Source organism: Nomascus leucogenys, chromosome 12, assembly GCF_006542625.1.
Source record: "Nomascus leucogenys isolate Asia chromosome 12, Asia_NLE_v1, whole genome shotgun sequence".
NCBI lineage: Eukaryota > Metazoa > Chordata > Mammalia > Primates > Hylobatidae > Nomascus > Nomascus leucogenys.
The window spans coordinates 42,680,059-42,695,693 of NC_044392.1; the positions used below are offsets into that span (position 1 = coordinate 42,680,059).

Consider the following 15,635-nt stretch of genomic DNA (forward strand, 5'->3'; position numbering starts at 1 on the left):
TTTTGTTGTTGTTGACAGAGTATCACTCTGTTGCCCAGGCTGGAGTGCAGTGGCCAATCTCAGTTCACTGCAGCCTCTGCCTCCCGAGTTCCAGTGATTCTCCTGCCTCAGCCTCCTGAATAGCTGGGACTAGAGGTGTGCACCACCACATGCAGCCAATTTTTGTATTTTTATTTTATTTTACTTTTTTTTTTTTTTTTTGTAGAAACCGGCTTTCACAGTGTTGGCCAGGCTGATTTTGAACTCCTGACCTCAAGTGATCCAGCCACCTTGGCCTCCCAAAGTGCTGAGATTACAGGCGTGAATCACCACAGCTGGCCCTATTCTGCTTTTTTGGTGGAGATAATACAGCTGCAGGTGTAACAAGTTGGAAATTCTTGGGCATATGCTTGACCAGAAACAAAGGCTTTTTCATGTGTTTGAGAATGTCTCTTCTCTCTTTCCCTGATGGTTTTGATTTGTTTTGGGAATAAAATGCAAACTTCTCAGTGTGATGTTTTATGTGCTCTATGAACTTGGATTTCATCGACTGTCTACACTTTTTTAGACACTGCACTTTTCTCTAGCTCACATTACATTACCTAACAATTACTTGCAGTTCATTTGCTTATGGCATTAAGTCCTGATACCCATTCCCTACCTTTTAAATCTCTGTTTGGTATGAGATTTTCCATGCTTTCCCATACTTCTACTTCCTGGCTCTCTTAATTAGAATTAGTCTTTTTCATTTACTTATACATATAGTGTTTTACCTCTTTTATGGAATTTATCCCATTCTTCCTATAGTACAATCATTTGCTTAAATGTTGGAATCTTAAAAGCCCATTTGCTGTTTATTTTTGTATCCTTAAATGGCTTTGCATTTATTATATGCTCAATAAATATAGAATAAAATAAATTAATTATCTTCCATATACATTATCTCCTTCTTTCCAAAGATGGAAATACTTGCCAACAACTGGATTGCCCTGCTAGAACTGTGGGGCAAGCGTCATCATCAGTATGAGCAGTGCTTGGACTTTCATCTCTTCTACCGAGACAGTGAGCAAGTGGACAGTTGGATGAGTAGACAAGAGGTAACGGGAGGGGTCCATACCATCTTTAGAAGTCATTTCTCTCACCCTTCATTTGCCACCATGACTACCGTGAGTTCCCTCACAACCACTCCTGTGAGTCAAAGCTTGTCTTGGGAACTAGAGGGTGATCCACAAGAAAAAGAAAAGATGGGCCCTTTCTATAAGGCTCCTACAATTCCCTCATCAACAAAAGCATATATACTTAAATACATAGCAGAGAGGCTTTAACTACAATTGAAATAAGGCAAAATAAATATCAAATTGGTAAAGGGTCAGGAAGAGAAAACTGATGAGTCAGGCAGGGTACATCAGAGTGGAGGTGAGTAGGCCACTTGAGGCAGTTTTGAGAGCTCAGAATAATGTCTAGACTGGTTGAGGAATTCCATGTGGACAGACCCAGAAACATAGGTGAGAAAATTGTATGAGAGTATCAGGAAGGAGGCCTGAAGCTCCCACTGTTTAAAGTTAATCTTTACCCATTATCATAATGTGTGCTAATTCCCACCTTGTTCTCTCCTGCCTTAGTCCTTGTCTCAGAGATAGGCCAAGAGGAATGTTTCTTACCGGTCAGACACAGCTTAGGCGTGTCTTTCTGTCTTCTACAGGCCTTCCTGGAAAACGAGGATCTGGGAAACTCACTGGGCAGTGCAGAAGCCCTTCTTCAGAAGCATGATGACTTTGAGGAAGCCTTTACTGCCCAGGAAGAGAAGATCACAGTAAGAAATGGGCCCTAGTTTGGGCATTGGCTCCCTCTCTGTATACATAATTTTACACAATACCTGTCCCTAGACAACATTGCTCCTGTAACTACCAGACATAGCGAGGATTATCCATAATCAAGTTGCATCTCTTCTTTCGTTGTTGGTGTGTTTATTTGTGTGTTTTTCAAACTCTTTAATTTTATAAACATAAAATGTTTATATAGTGAGAAAGCCAAAACTTAATACTAATCTTTAGAAAAAAAGTGACAATAGCCAAAAAATACTCATACCAATTTTTATCACACAATTCTTGTTCTGCAAAGCATATTTGGAAAGTTTTTCTAGATGGTAGGCCATGTTTTTTTTTTCTGATGAAGTGTATGATTTTGTTTTATATTTTCTGCAGTGTAAATAGAAATTATGGAATTCTTATTCAGTATAGAATCATTACTTATAAATTTTATTTTTTTTCATTTCTTCCTCTCTAGCAATATCTTAATATAATTTTCTCTTCCTTGGTAACATCTAGATATCTAAGTACTGTCTACGCTTTTCCTTTACAGCATATTTTTCCTTTATAGTATATCTTTATCTATGTTTTTCATCAAATATGACTACAGAGTTTTCCTGTGAGCCTTAAGTTACAATGTCCCAGAAAGCTGGTGAATGGCAGGACTCAGAGAAGTGAAAGGAAGGCTTCATGGGTCCAATACATTGTATGTCTCTGGCTGTTCCTAGGATGATGCTGACTTTAACACCACCCTTGCCACATACACATACATACCACTACCTCCACCACCAGCAGCAGCAACAACAAAAATAACAGGCAAATTCCTAGTCTTCTCTGTTAATCTTAAATCAATATGGTGAAGAGGTGGAAGTCCAATTAATATCAAGTCCCTCATTAATTGATATGTATGTCCTTTTTGTTGATTCTCATTGGTCAAAGCTAACAGTGTAAAATAATTTATTGTTTATAAAGTGTTATCATTTATTTTAGATCATTTTCTTATTCCAATCAATTAATTCTGAGCTCTAGTAATTTGGGGGATTTCTGGTTAAACAAGGGTGAAAACTTACCTCTACAATTTCTGACTCTTCTCCTATGTAACTGAAGATAGAGATAGAGATATAGCTAGAGCTGGAGATAGAAGGAGATAGAGATAGAGGTGGAGATGAGATAGAGATAGAGATATATTTGAGAGATGAATACATGGATAGATAGATGGATGGACAGACTGGCCATAGACGTGGCTATATCATTGGTAGTGCTTCCTCTTGAAGACAAGAATAAATCAGTCATCTCATAGCGACATCTGCATTCATTTACTGTAACCTGTATTTAAAAAACATTGTGGTACAGAAAATGTAATTGACATGCCCTGAGGTATATATTTTGAAATACAATTTATAACAGAAACCTGAATAAGGACTTACATCTGCTGGCCTTCAAACTTCTCCTCCCACATTGCTATGCTTCATCTTTAAACAGCTACCCAAACTGTGGCCACTTACTCAGTGGTCACTGACGGAATAGCATTCATTTTTATTTTTATTTTTTCAGACTGTAGACAAGACTGCAACCAAATTGATTGATGATGACCATTATGATTCAAAGAACATCGCTGCTATCCGTGATGGGGTATGTCCAAGGGCCTAGAGCTTCTGTGTGCCTATGCACCAGAATCAAGAAGAGTTTTTGTGGGCATGGTGACCAGGGTGGTCAGCGAATCTCACGTGTCCATATTTGGTTTTGCTGACAGTAAGTTTACTCGTGGTTTTTGCAGCTGTTAGCCCGGCGGGATGCCCTACGTGAAAAGGCTGGCACTAGACGTAAATTGCTGATGGATTCATTGCTTCTGCAAAAACTGTATCAGGACTCAGATGACCTAAAGAACTGGATCAACAAGAAGAAAAAGTTGGCAGATGATGATTACAAGGTAGGCAGAGTTTTCAGGAGCTGGATGTAGTTATCAGGAGTTCCTTTCATTGGAAGTACAGTCTTGGAGTAAAATGAACTTTAGCGTTCAGCTGGTGATCCTCATTTTACAGATGACAAAACAGAGGCTCAGAAAAGGGCAATGACTCCCTGAAGGCTATTCATACAGTTAAATATCAAGGATCTAGATTTTGGTTTTCCTGTACTCTGATGTTCTTCACCTCTTTCCTCTGGCACAATTTCTGGTGATTCTTAGCCAAATGGGGAAAGGTAGGGAATGTTCCTTACTGAGCTGCTTGTTGCCCTTTTCTCAGCTTTTCTGCTCCCCTCTGCATCCCTATAGTAGGTAAATGTTGTGTCTAATCCCACCAATACATTTAAAGTTTGTGAAAACTACTAGGAACTCAAAAGTAACCTAACTATTTGGTATAATATAAACTTATAAAATGTTGTAGCTGGAAGAGAACAGCCCCTTATTTTATAGTTAAAGAAACTAGGAGCTAAGTTGGGAAGTGAGTTGCCCAGTTATTTAGAAGGTGGTTTAACAAAAAGTTAGAAGCATGAACTCTGGAGCAGGTAAACTTGGGCTTGGATTTTTGCTTTAGTTTGTTTATGGAAATTCCTGAATTATCTCTGTGCCATAGATTCCTCTTCCTTAGGGTTGTACTAACACATATATTGCACTCAAAAATGTTATATAATATAAACTATTATGTACACACTTGTATGTTTACAAACCTTCACATTTACCATCAGGACGAGAATTAGGCTTTTGATTTCTAGGCCAGTATCTACTGAAAGTATTTATTTTCCTGATATTATTTAGTCTTAAATGTATACTTCTGATCCTTTTGTTCTTATATCTTGATAGAGCTATGAACATCTTATCCTTGCATTTCATTTTGTGAAGCTTGTTTGTATGTGTTTGCATTCACTAGATGAGTTATGGATCCAGTATATGTTTTATAAACAGATCTCTATATGGGTCAAATGGATGGAAGGTTCATGTATGCGGTGAGGAATGGAAGATAATTTTCACCTTTCATGACAGCTCTGATTGTTAGTGCTTGAATGGGGTGTCATATTCAAAATGATCTTCAAAGCATATCTAAGTCCAGCAAAAAAAATTGCCAGATCAGTTTGCCATGTCTGCCACATGTAGAAAGAGGGATTCGTTGCATGAATTTCTCAAACGTTGGACTAGGAAAGTTTCTCCTTTTATCTTCTTGTTAGCATCATTAGATTTATAGTGAGAAATAACCTCTTATTCTCAAAATTTCTGTCCCTCATTCTTCAAGTAATGTTTTTTTTTTTTTTTTTTTCATCTTATCTCAGGACACGCAGAACTTGAAGAGCAGGGTTCAAAAGCAGCAAGTCTTTGAAAATGAATTGGCAGTTAATGAGACCCTGCTGAAAAACATACAGAAAACTGGCCAAGAGATGATTGAGGGTGGTCACTATGCCTCTGACAATGTGACCACTCGTCTGAGTGAAGTTACCAGCCTCTGGGAGGAGTTGCTGGAGGCTACAAAACAGAAAGGTAAAAAGCAGAGGTTTTGGTGAAAGGTCATCTTCTAAATTCTGAAATCTACTACATCTTTACCACTGTACATTTATCTGGTGGCCTCTGTGAGAAGGTATACTACTCATTTGCTTCCATGTGTCTTTCTTTTATTGGTAAAATTTTAAAAATCCAACCTGAATTTATAACAGTATATATTAACACAATTTTATGTTTCCTTCAAGTGTGTAGGGTTTTTAAAAAAAATTTTTTTGGCAGTGGCAGGTGAGCTGAAATTGCTTTTGTTTTCCACACTTTTTTCCTACTTTGTTGTTTTTCTTTCCCTTGAACAAGTATTTTTGAACCATGAGTTTTACATATTTTGGTTCTATAAGCTGGACAAGATATTATGACTCAGGTTATTACATTAGACATTAAAAAATTGTTGATGTCACACGTGATTTTCCTACATTTTATTCTTATAGAGCCTGATGACTTGTTGATCTTTTTTTTTTTTTTGAGACGGAGTCTCACGCTGTCGCCCAGGCTGGAGTGCAGTGGCGCAATCTCCGCTCACTGCAAGCTCCGCCTCCCAGGTTCACGCCATTCTCCTGCCTCAGCCTCTCCGAGTAGCTGGGACTACAGGCGCCCGCCACCACGCCCGGCTAATTTTTTGTATTTTTAGTAGAGACGGGGTTTCACCATGGTCTCGATCTCCTGACCTCGTGATCCGCCCGCCTCGGCCTTCCAAAGTGCTGGGATTACAAGCGTGAGCCACCGCGCCCGGCCATTGTTGATCTTTTTAAACCTATTTGAAAGTGTTTAGGCTCTGCTATAAGCTCTTAAAACAATCCCACATGTCTTCTTGGAGAGTCTTCACTTATATTTTACCCCTTACTTTGGAAAATTAATCAATTTTTAGTAATTAACACAAATAATGAGTTTTCTATTCGTGTGCCCCTTGTTATAAACATCATGTATAAACATAACTTTTCCTTGATTACAGAATAAATATGTCATACAGATTTTTTTTGGATACCATCCTTATTTTTCGTTTAGAAAAACAAAATCAAACTTGGTATGACAATATATCACTGCTACTCTTCACCATCAGGAGACAAAGCAATTCCTTTGCAGAAATAATGCAAATAATTGCAATAAGATCATAGTACAGAATCGATCTGAGCAGAGTGTGAATGAAGACATTTTCTGGAAGATAAAATTGTGGGGAACAGTTGGTGATGAAAGACAGGCACTAAGGGGGGGAAGCAAAGTTCAGTGAAATAATTTTATAAAAAGAAACTTACAAATTTCAAACTGAACCAACCTCATTATGCTTCTCCTAGAAAATATAGTGTTTGGATTTGAATTTCTTTGAAAAAGAGGTCTGGATAGAGAGTAAAAATCACATAAGGAAACACCCAAGATGGTTAAAATCTGACACAGCAGAACTATATCTTATCAGGCGATATAACTTCTTACTTGTTTTTGCTTTGAGAACATTACTATATTCAGAAACAAATATTATCAGAATTCTACAAATTTAAGATGACTTTTTGTGAGACATGTGAGACAGTTATATTTCCCTCTTTGCAATATTAAAATATTATATTGATCCTTCAACTGGAGGAAGGTATATTGTAGTGTAAAGAGGAATAGTTATGGTACCTAATGTCTTCTACCCGATGTCTTCTCCCAGGGACCCAGTTGTATGAGGCCAACCAGCAGCTGCAATTTGAAAATAATGCAGAAGATTTGCAGCGCTGGCTGGAGGAGGTGGAGTGGCAAGTCACCTCTGAGGATTATGGGAAAGGCCTGGCCGATGTGCAGAATCGACTCAGGAAACACAGCCTCCTGGAGTCGGCTGTGGCTGCTCGTCAGGTTTGTTGTTAGCTCTTTGGCCAGCCATAAGCAATGGGTGTATATGCTCTGAGCACACTCATTATTAAGTAATAAGTAATTATTACTTATTAATTGCTTAAAAAGTAATAATAAGCAATGGGTGTATATGCTCTGAGCACACTCATTATTAAGTAATAAGTAATTATTATTATTCAGAGAGCAAAAGAGCAAAGAACCAAAGGTAAAAATTCAAAATTTTTAGTAAACTAATTGCCTTTTCCCAAAATCTCCTCCAATCTAGCCAGGTGTGCTGGGTGCTCAGTGCCTTTGGTCAGAACCTCATGGTTGGTGTAAGGCTTTATTGACTTTTCTAAACATAAACTCTTCTCTCAATCTAGAAATCTGGGTTGTATATACATCCTTGTGGCTTACTAGTTACGTGATCTTTGATAGGTCATTTCACTTTTTGCATCTCAGTATCCTCACTGTCCTCACCTATAAAATAAGGGGTTGGGATAAAGTTGTCTTTTCCTGTTCAGGTATTCTGTGATTCAAAGCTTAAAAATATTTTAAATCCTACCTTTTTTTTTTTAATAAGGAAAATTGAAACCAATAGAAGTAAAGTGACTTTCCCAATGTCACAGCGAAAATTAACAACAAAGCCAGAACTAGGAACTGATGTCGAGGTTGCTAGTTTCAGAGATATTTTCTCCAACATCATACCAGACTCTTATTTAAAATGAATTTATTCCAAAAGTTCCTAGGTTGTGGACATTCTATGTGAGGTTTGGGAGATTTCAGTGGAAATCCACTTCCAGCTAACTCAATTTCTCATCCCAGGAATCCTAGTTTGTATTTAAAAATGATTCCGCCATTCCCTAGAAGATCCCACTAATCTGCCTTTTAAAAATACACTTTCATGATGCCTACTCTATGGTCACACTGAGTTAAATGGAAAAAAACAGAAGAATCTACAGAAAACAGGAAAAAAGTCATTCGTATACCTTTAGAGATGGCTCTCTGGGGCTTTAAATAAAGTAAAAGATTGGAGTAGGAAAAATCATACAAATATAGCTTTGAAATCTACCCCGAGAACAGAGTTTCAAAGGATGGAAGGGTATAATTTGTTTAATTTGTTTTTTTGTTTAAAAGCAAACAAAAAAGGACATCTTGAAGAAGATAAACTGTATGTGTAAGAGCTTAAGAAATAGGAGTGTGTGACACCATTTGGGAAAGTTAGGGTGGCTGGTCACCAGGAATTGGAACTCCTAATGTGGGTAGAGACAAAGAAATGATACTTGCAAGGGAAATTTTAGATATAGAATGTTAAAGTTGAAAAAGATCTTCAATATCTTCTAGCCCAAAGTTTTCATTATATAGTTTAAGAAACTAAGATCAAAACAGGTGAAAGAACTTTCCCCAAGATCAAATGGCAATGGACTGGCAGCCAAGTATATGAGCCAGATATCCTCTCTCCCTCGCCTGGTGCATCTTGCACTACATTAGAGGTTTTCAAAGAGTACCGTGGATCTATAGTGATGATGATAATGATTATGTTTGAAAATCCTTCCATTATGTTCTGATTTGCAAAAATGTCCTAAGAAATGAGAACAGTTGGCTACTGGGGGATTTTAATTTTATTTCCTTATAAGTTATCTGATTTTTGGTTTTAACTTATTTTACTTTAAGTTCTGGGATACATGGGCAGAAAGTGCAGGTTTGTTACATAGGTATACATGTACCATGGTGGTTTGCTGCACCTATCAACCCGTCATCTAGATTTTAAGCCCTGCATGCATTAGGTATTTAAGCCCTCGACAGGCCCCGGTGTGTGATGTTCCCCTCCCTGTGTCCATGTGTTCTCATTGTTCAACTCCTACTTATGAGTGAGAACATGCGGTGTTTGGTTTTCCAGTCCTGTGTTAGTCTGCTGAGAATGATGGCTTCCAGCTTCATCCATGTCCCTGCAAAGGACATGAACACGTTCTTTTTTATGGCTGCATAGTATTCTATGTTGTATATGTGCCACATTTTCTTTATCCAGTCTATCATAGATGGGCATCTGAGCTGCTTTTAAGTCTTTGCTATTGTAAGTAGTGTTACAGTAAACATACATGTGCATGTGTCTTTATAGTAGAATGATTTATAATCCTTTGGGTGTATACCCAGTAATGGGATTGCTGGGTCAAATGATATTTCTGGTTCTAGATCCTTGAGGAATCACCAAACTGTCTTCCACAATGGTTGAACTAATTTACACTCCTACCCACAGTGTAAAAATGTAAGGCCTCTAATTTTTTATGGAGAAGTGAGTATGTGCTTTAAGAAGTTACTGATAGTCCGTATTTTTAAACTTTTTTCCAAATTGAGGAGCCATAGATAAAACCCTTTATAGATTGAGCACTGAATGGCAAAATAGCTAAAATAAAACAAAATGCCAGATGTTTCTCTGTATCTTGAAGAACTTCTTTTTTTATTATTATACTTTAAGTTCTGGGATACATGTGCAGAATGCGCAGGTTTGTTACAGAGGCAAGTTTGCTGCACCCATCAACCTGTCATCTAGGTTTTAAGCCCTGCATGCATTAGGTGTTTGTCCTAATGCTACCTCTTACTTGTTTATGTGCCATTCTTATACCCAATGAACAAACGAGAAAAACAAGCAAAAAAAATCCTGGGTACTGTGTCTGCCAGGCCAGGTATAGTTTACCTCACTAATAAAAATGTAGTGTACCTATTGTATCTATTTCACCATATAGGTATACAACTAAAATTTGATTTCTAGGAAGAGCCTTCAAAATCCTGTTTCTGTATCCCTCCTTTCTCAGATATGGCTCAAAGGAGGACAGCTAGCTGGTGGCAAGGCATTCCGTTAAATTTATCTTTCTGAGCTTCTGACAATTTTTTATAACATCACATTTCATCTCATAGGTATTGTTTCTGCTATGCAACAAACTTAAGCCTGAGGAGTTTCCATTTATTTGCAGTTATAGCTCATTTTAAAGAGAGAGAAAGAATACAGAAGGTGAACTGAGATAGAAAAACACTTCCAGTTTTTTCCTTGGGGCCCAGTTTATCAATACTCTTAAACAATCAAACTCTGCAGTTCTAATTTTTCTGATTTCCTTGAAGCATTCTATAAATATTTTGATGTTTCTAAAGTATGTTTTGAGAGCTACTTTCATATGAATAGCCCTCACCTGATGTGGTGGTCCCCAATGTAGCAACCCCTCCAACTCCATTTCACTGATTTAATTAGAGATCAGAACACAGTGCATAAGGAAACTGATTTTCCCATGACCCCATTTCCACCATGACAAACTCCTATTGCTTCCTACTAAATGATGGGATTTCTTGGCATTCATTCTATTTCTCCCTTAGGATCAGGTGGATACCCTTACAGACCTGGCTGCATATTTTGAAGAAATAGGCCATCCTGATTCTAAGGACATAAGGGCAAGGCAGGAGTCCTTGGTATGCCGATTTGAAGCTCTGAAAGAGCCACTGGCCACCCGAAAGAAGAAGCTCTTAGACCTTCTCCGTCTGCAGCGGATTTGTAGAGACACAGAGGATGAGGAGGCCTGGATCGAAGAGACTGAACCCTCAGCTACTTCCACCTACCTTGGTTAGTACAGCCTGAGCAGGCTGAGCCATTAGGAAAGGACCAAGGTCTATAGATTGAGAGAGGTCTGGGGTACAGTAGTTGGAGTCTAGAAAGCTTGCTCTTAGCTGTTTCTTCTCACACTCATGAAAATGTGTCCAGTCCTTCATAAAAAGATTTTTAAAAATTATACTAAAAAATTACACCTCCTAAAACTAGACATGAGCAATGCCATGAATTTAGGGCCCCCGGGAAGAGCTAGAGTGCTCAGCATTTTGTTGCTTGCTCTAAAACTGTGAGGGTCTTTGAATAGTCGTGGTTAATGTCTGATATACTAAGTGTTTGTGTTTAGGTTGTAGCTAGCCCCTTCTTATAAATTGTATGAGCTTTTTCTTCTGACAATAGCAGGGGTGAAGTAGCAGATAAAGCACATGTCCTTTCCTTCAGAAGCTGCTAGTTCACCAATGTCAAAGCCAGTACACTTCTACTGAGGCAGAGAAAAAGGTGTACACAAATACAGTGCAACTTAGTATGCATGTTTTGGAAACATCTATGAAAGGCTGGACAATGAGGACAATGAAAGGGTTAGTCTGGAAAACTTCCTGGAAGATAAAAGCCTGAGGCTTATTGGAAAGGCATAGAAAGTTTCTAGAGAGTATATTTTGAATGGAAAGTAGTAAGAAAGAAAGTTTAGAGGGAAAAGAGATAAAGCACGGTTAGGATACAGGGAACATAAAGCAGACAGCAGGATTTCGGGATCTTAGAAGATGAAGGAAATTCACAGTAAGTAGTATTTATAGTTTGCTTGTTAATCCTATGCAATCAATGAGGCACTTTTTGTAAGTTATTTCTAATGATTACAAATAGATCTTGAAACCAGTTACACTCTGCCTTTTTCATGATGAGAAAACTTGCGCATAGAAGATTTAAAAACTTTCTGAAGTCCACAGAAATTAGCAAGTAGAAGTTCCTTCCTTGTACATTACAATATGCTGAAAGACAATTGTGTGCATAATATTGGACATTTGAACTTAGAAGTTACTTGCCTTCGTACCTATCTTTCAACAAAAATAATGATGTTTTCATTATCTGTTGTATAACAGTGAATTGAAATTTATTAATAAAAAGAGGCCAAGGGAAGAACAAAGATAAGTAGAGTGAATTCAGACAGATGATATAAATTTAAAGAATCTTACTCAATGGTTAGAACTTCAAAGGGAAGAACCTGTGGGTCCAAGAGTTCTAAAAAAGTGAGGTATGCTACTTCCATACACCAGGATAATCCGAAACTTTGAAATTCCTTTCCTCTGCAGGAAAGGACCTGATTGCTTCCAAAAAGCTTCTGAACAGGCACAGAGTCATCCTGGAGAACATTGCCAGCCATGAACCACGCATTCAAGAGATAACAGAAAGGGGAAACAAAATGATAGAGGAAGGTATGTATGATTGAGATTCAGTTGGCCAAAACATCACCAGGGTAGACTTCTAGGAAGAAGTTTGTACTACCCTAGGGTTTCAAGGGAATTTAAAAATATCTGACTCATTTTCCCACTTAATTCTCTTTTGTCATTTCTGACAAATGGGCATATGGTTTTGTTTGTATATTTCAATAACAGGAATATTCCAATCCTGTGAACCACTATTTGTAAAACAAAAATTATTAAAGTAAAATATCTTTATCCTAATCATTAATATGCTTCTCTGTAGAAGTTCCAGAATTCAGAATCTAATTTACAAAGCCCTATGAATTAAATCAGGTCTCTTTTCCATATGGGAGCTTCCAGATCTGTGAAGGCAGATCTTAGTTATGCAGTGTTGAACTATTTTTATAGTAAACTGTTCCATTTCTTTAGCTTCCCACTTCATACAGTTTCAATACCTCTGTTCATTCTTTTCATCCAATTCAGAAATTCCTGATGCTTAAGTATGATGTTCAGTTCTGAACACCATAAGCCAGGTATGGTATAAGCAGTGCAGATTACACTGGGATTTTCCCTCTGTTGATTGAAGAATCAGTTGATGCCAACCAATATCTAGTTTTCAAAAGCATAGGTTAAAATTCAGTTTGCTGAGCAAAACTTCAGATCCCAACTGAGTAATTCAAACCAACAACTGTAGAAATTCGCCTGTTTTTTAAATCTTCAACTATACTTGTGGATTTTATCTTCTTCTCTTTGCAGTTCTATCAGTTTTTGTTTCATATATTTTGAAGCTCTGTTATTACATGCATATACATTTAGTATTGTTACATCTTTTTGATGAAGTAAATCTTCACATTATGAAATATCAATCTTTATCCCTGGTGAAATTCTTTGTTCTGAAGCCTTTAGTAAACTTTAATAAAAGCCACATGAGCTATCTTTTGATTAGTTTTTGCATCGTGCATATTTCTCCATCTTTTTGCTTGTACTTTGTTTCTTATATTTAAAGTGGGATTCTTATAAATAGCATATAATCAGGCCTTGGTTTTATTCTATTCAATCTGGTAATTTTTATTTTTTAATTGTGATATTTAGACAATTTACACTTAGTGCAATGATCAATATGGTTTATTTTAAATCTGGCAAGTTGCTATATTTTTTCTTTTTATCTATCACTTTATCTCCTTTAGATCAATTTTGTATTTATTGTGATTCCATCTTATATTCAAATTGGCCTGTTAGCTACAATTGCTGTTTTGTGTTTGTGTGTGTATGTTTATTATAGCACAGTGATTTTGCCATTGTGATTTGGAGTCCTTTTACGGTCTCTGGCACACTTTTAGTGGATTCACAAAGTTAAAATATTTTCATAATAATGCTAAGCTATTATTTTCTTTTACAGACTTATTCTTTTATAAGCATAGAATGGAGTTTTCCAGAGCCTACAGATGGGTGATGATGTCACTGTTCTGTCTAATGGAGTATATACTTGTACATTCTTTTCTTTCAAAGCTTCTTGTTTTGATTTCTGATATGGGAACTATTAATCAGTCTAACTATATAAGCAAAAGATATTTTGCATCCTTAGTAATTTTTAAAATTGCAAAGGGATCCCAAAAGCACAATTTCAAATAATATTATGCATTTCATGTTTAATATAAGATTCTTAAATTGATACTTCCATTTGTTTTCACCCTTGTGCTATTGGTGTCACATATTTTAAATTTTTACATGTTATAAACCCTATAATTCAACATCATTATTTTTGCTTTGGTAGTCAACCGGTTTTGAATGAGATTATTAAATGAGAAAAAATTCACCCTCATATTTCCCATTTCCAGTGTTCTTCATTTCTTTCTTTAGGTTAATTTTTTCATTTGTATTATTTTTCTTCTGCTTGAAGAACTTCATCTAACATTCCTTATACTGCAGGTCTTCTATCCATACATTCTCTAGACTTTTGTTCATCTAAAGGTCTTCATTCTACCTTCCTTTTTGAAATATATTTTCACTACATATGAAATTCTCGGTTGACAACTTCTTTCTCCCAGTATTTTAAAGATGTACTGCCTTGTCTTCTGACTTTGCAAGCTTCTGATAAGAAGTCTGCTGTCATCATGATCTTTGCTCCTCTGTATGTAATATGTCTTTTTCTCCCCCTCTAATTGTTTTAAAGCTTTTCTCTTTATCACTGGTATTAAACAATTTGATTATGTTATAACTTGATGGGGTTTTCCTTGTTTCTTCAGCTCGGTGATTGTTGAGCTTCTTGGATCTGTTTTGTTGTGGTACTCCTGGGGCAGGGTTTATTTGGGGACTGATTTAGAGACGAGCATAATATTGAGATATGTTACTCTTCTGAGGACCCTATCTCATATATTACAATATTTTTCCACTTTGATGGGTGGAATGTTAACTATTTTCATTCTTAATTGAGGCCTAGAAGTTGTTTGGCCACTGCTTTTAAGTCACTCTTTTGTCACCCTCCAGGATTTCCTTATACATGTGTGCATATGAGCAATCAGACAAATACTCTAGGGAACTTCTCTGAAAAGTTCTATCTCTCTGTAACACCCTTGTCTTTGACACTCAACCTCACAAGTTCTAGTTCTCTTGTCTTTCCCAAATGTTGATCTCTGTGTCCTCAATTCAGTGTGACTGGTGGTTCTATTTGGGTTAGTTCCCCAGGCCTATAGCCCAGAAACCTCCTGAGGCATAAGCTTGGCAATTATAGAACATATCTCATTTATTTCCCTTCTCTCAGGAATCACAGTCCTCTCTCCATTGTCTGAAAATCATTTTATCTTACAGCTTTTCCTGTTTTCTAGTTGTTTAGGGTGGAAGAGCAACTCTCATAATAATAACTCCTTTATGGGAAGAAATGGAAATCAGCTGATTTTTCTGCTTCATGTAAAGAAGACATGATTTTGGAACTCTCAATCACCCACACATTAGTATTCTGTTTTCAAGTCTGTATTTGTCAGACAATACCAACCCATTCACCACCACATGCATATCTCCCATTAGTACCTTTTGTTACTTAATCTCACTTAGGATATTTCAATTCCCAGGTAACTCAAGAAAAATATAACGTTGACTAAATAAGATACCATTTTTATCACTTCCTTTCTCTTTTCCAAGGTACCAAAAGGATTAGAGTATGGTAAACACTCATGAGGATCATACTCATCTTTTCTATAATTACTCCATAGGACACTTTGCTGCAGAAGATGTGGCCTCTAGGGTCAAGAGTTTGAACCAGAATATGGAGTCTCTCCGTGCTCGAGCTGCTAGGCGACAAAATGATCTTGAAGCCAATGTCCAGTTCCAGCAGTACCTGGCTGACCTGCATGAAGCAGAAACATGGATCAAAGAGAAGGAGCCTATCGTAGATAATACTAACTATGGGGTTGATGAAGAAGTAGCTGGGGTAAGGTGGGGGTGGGTTTAACATTGTGAATCCTCAACAAATGCAACCAAATTATCAATTTAGGGTTTGCTTAGGTTGTGGGACAGCTACAGATTCTGCCAGATTATTTGGGGTTTCCAGAGTG

At 37.1% G+C, this 15,635-nt stretch overlaps 1 protein-coding gene across 1 annotated transcript in view; it reads left to right on the plus strand.

Moving 5' to 3' along the window:
* Positions 1-15,635, plus strand: part of SPTA1 (spectrin alpha, erythrocytic 1) — a 75,894-nt gene that overhangs the window by 13,838 nt on the left and 46,421 nt on the right. The window contains exons 11-19 of the mRNA XM_003258671.4: positions 939-1,076; positions 1,682-1,792; positions 3,342-3,419; positions 3,565-3,717; positions 5,052-5,256; positions 6,917-7,098; positions 10,441-10,684; positions 11,974-12,096; positions 15,294-15,511. Coding sequence (XP_003258719.2) covers positions 939-1,076; positions 1,682-1,792; positions 3,342-3,419; positions 3,565-3,717; positions 5,052-5,256; positions 6,917-7,098; positions 10,441-10,684; positions 11,974-12,096; positions 15,294-15,511 — 1,452 coding nt within the window. The remainder of the gene's footprint in view (positions 1-938; positions 1,077-1,681; positions 1,793-3,341; positions 3,420-3,564; positions 3,718-5,051; positions 5,257-6,916; positions 7,099-10,440; positions 10,685-11,973; positions 12,097-15,293; positions 15,512-15,635) is intronic.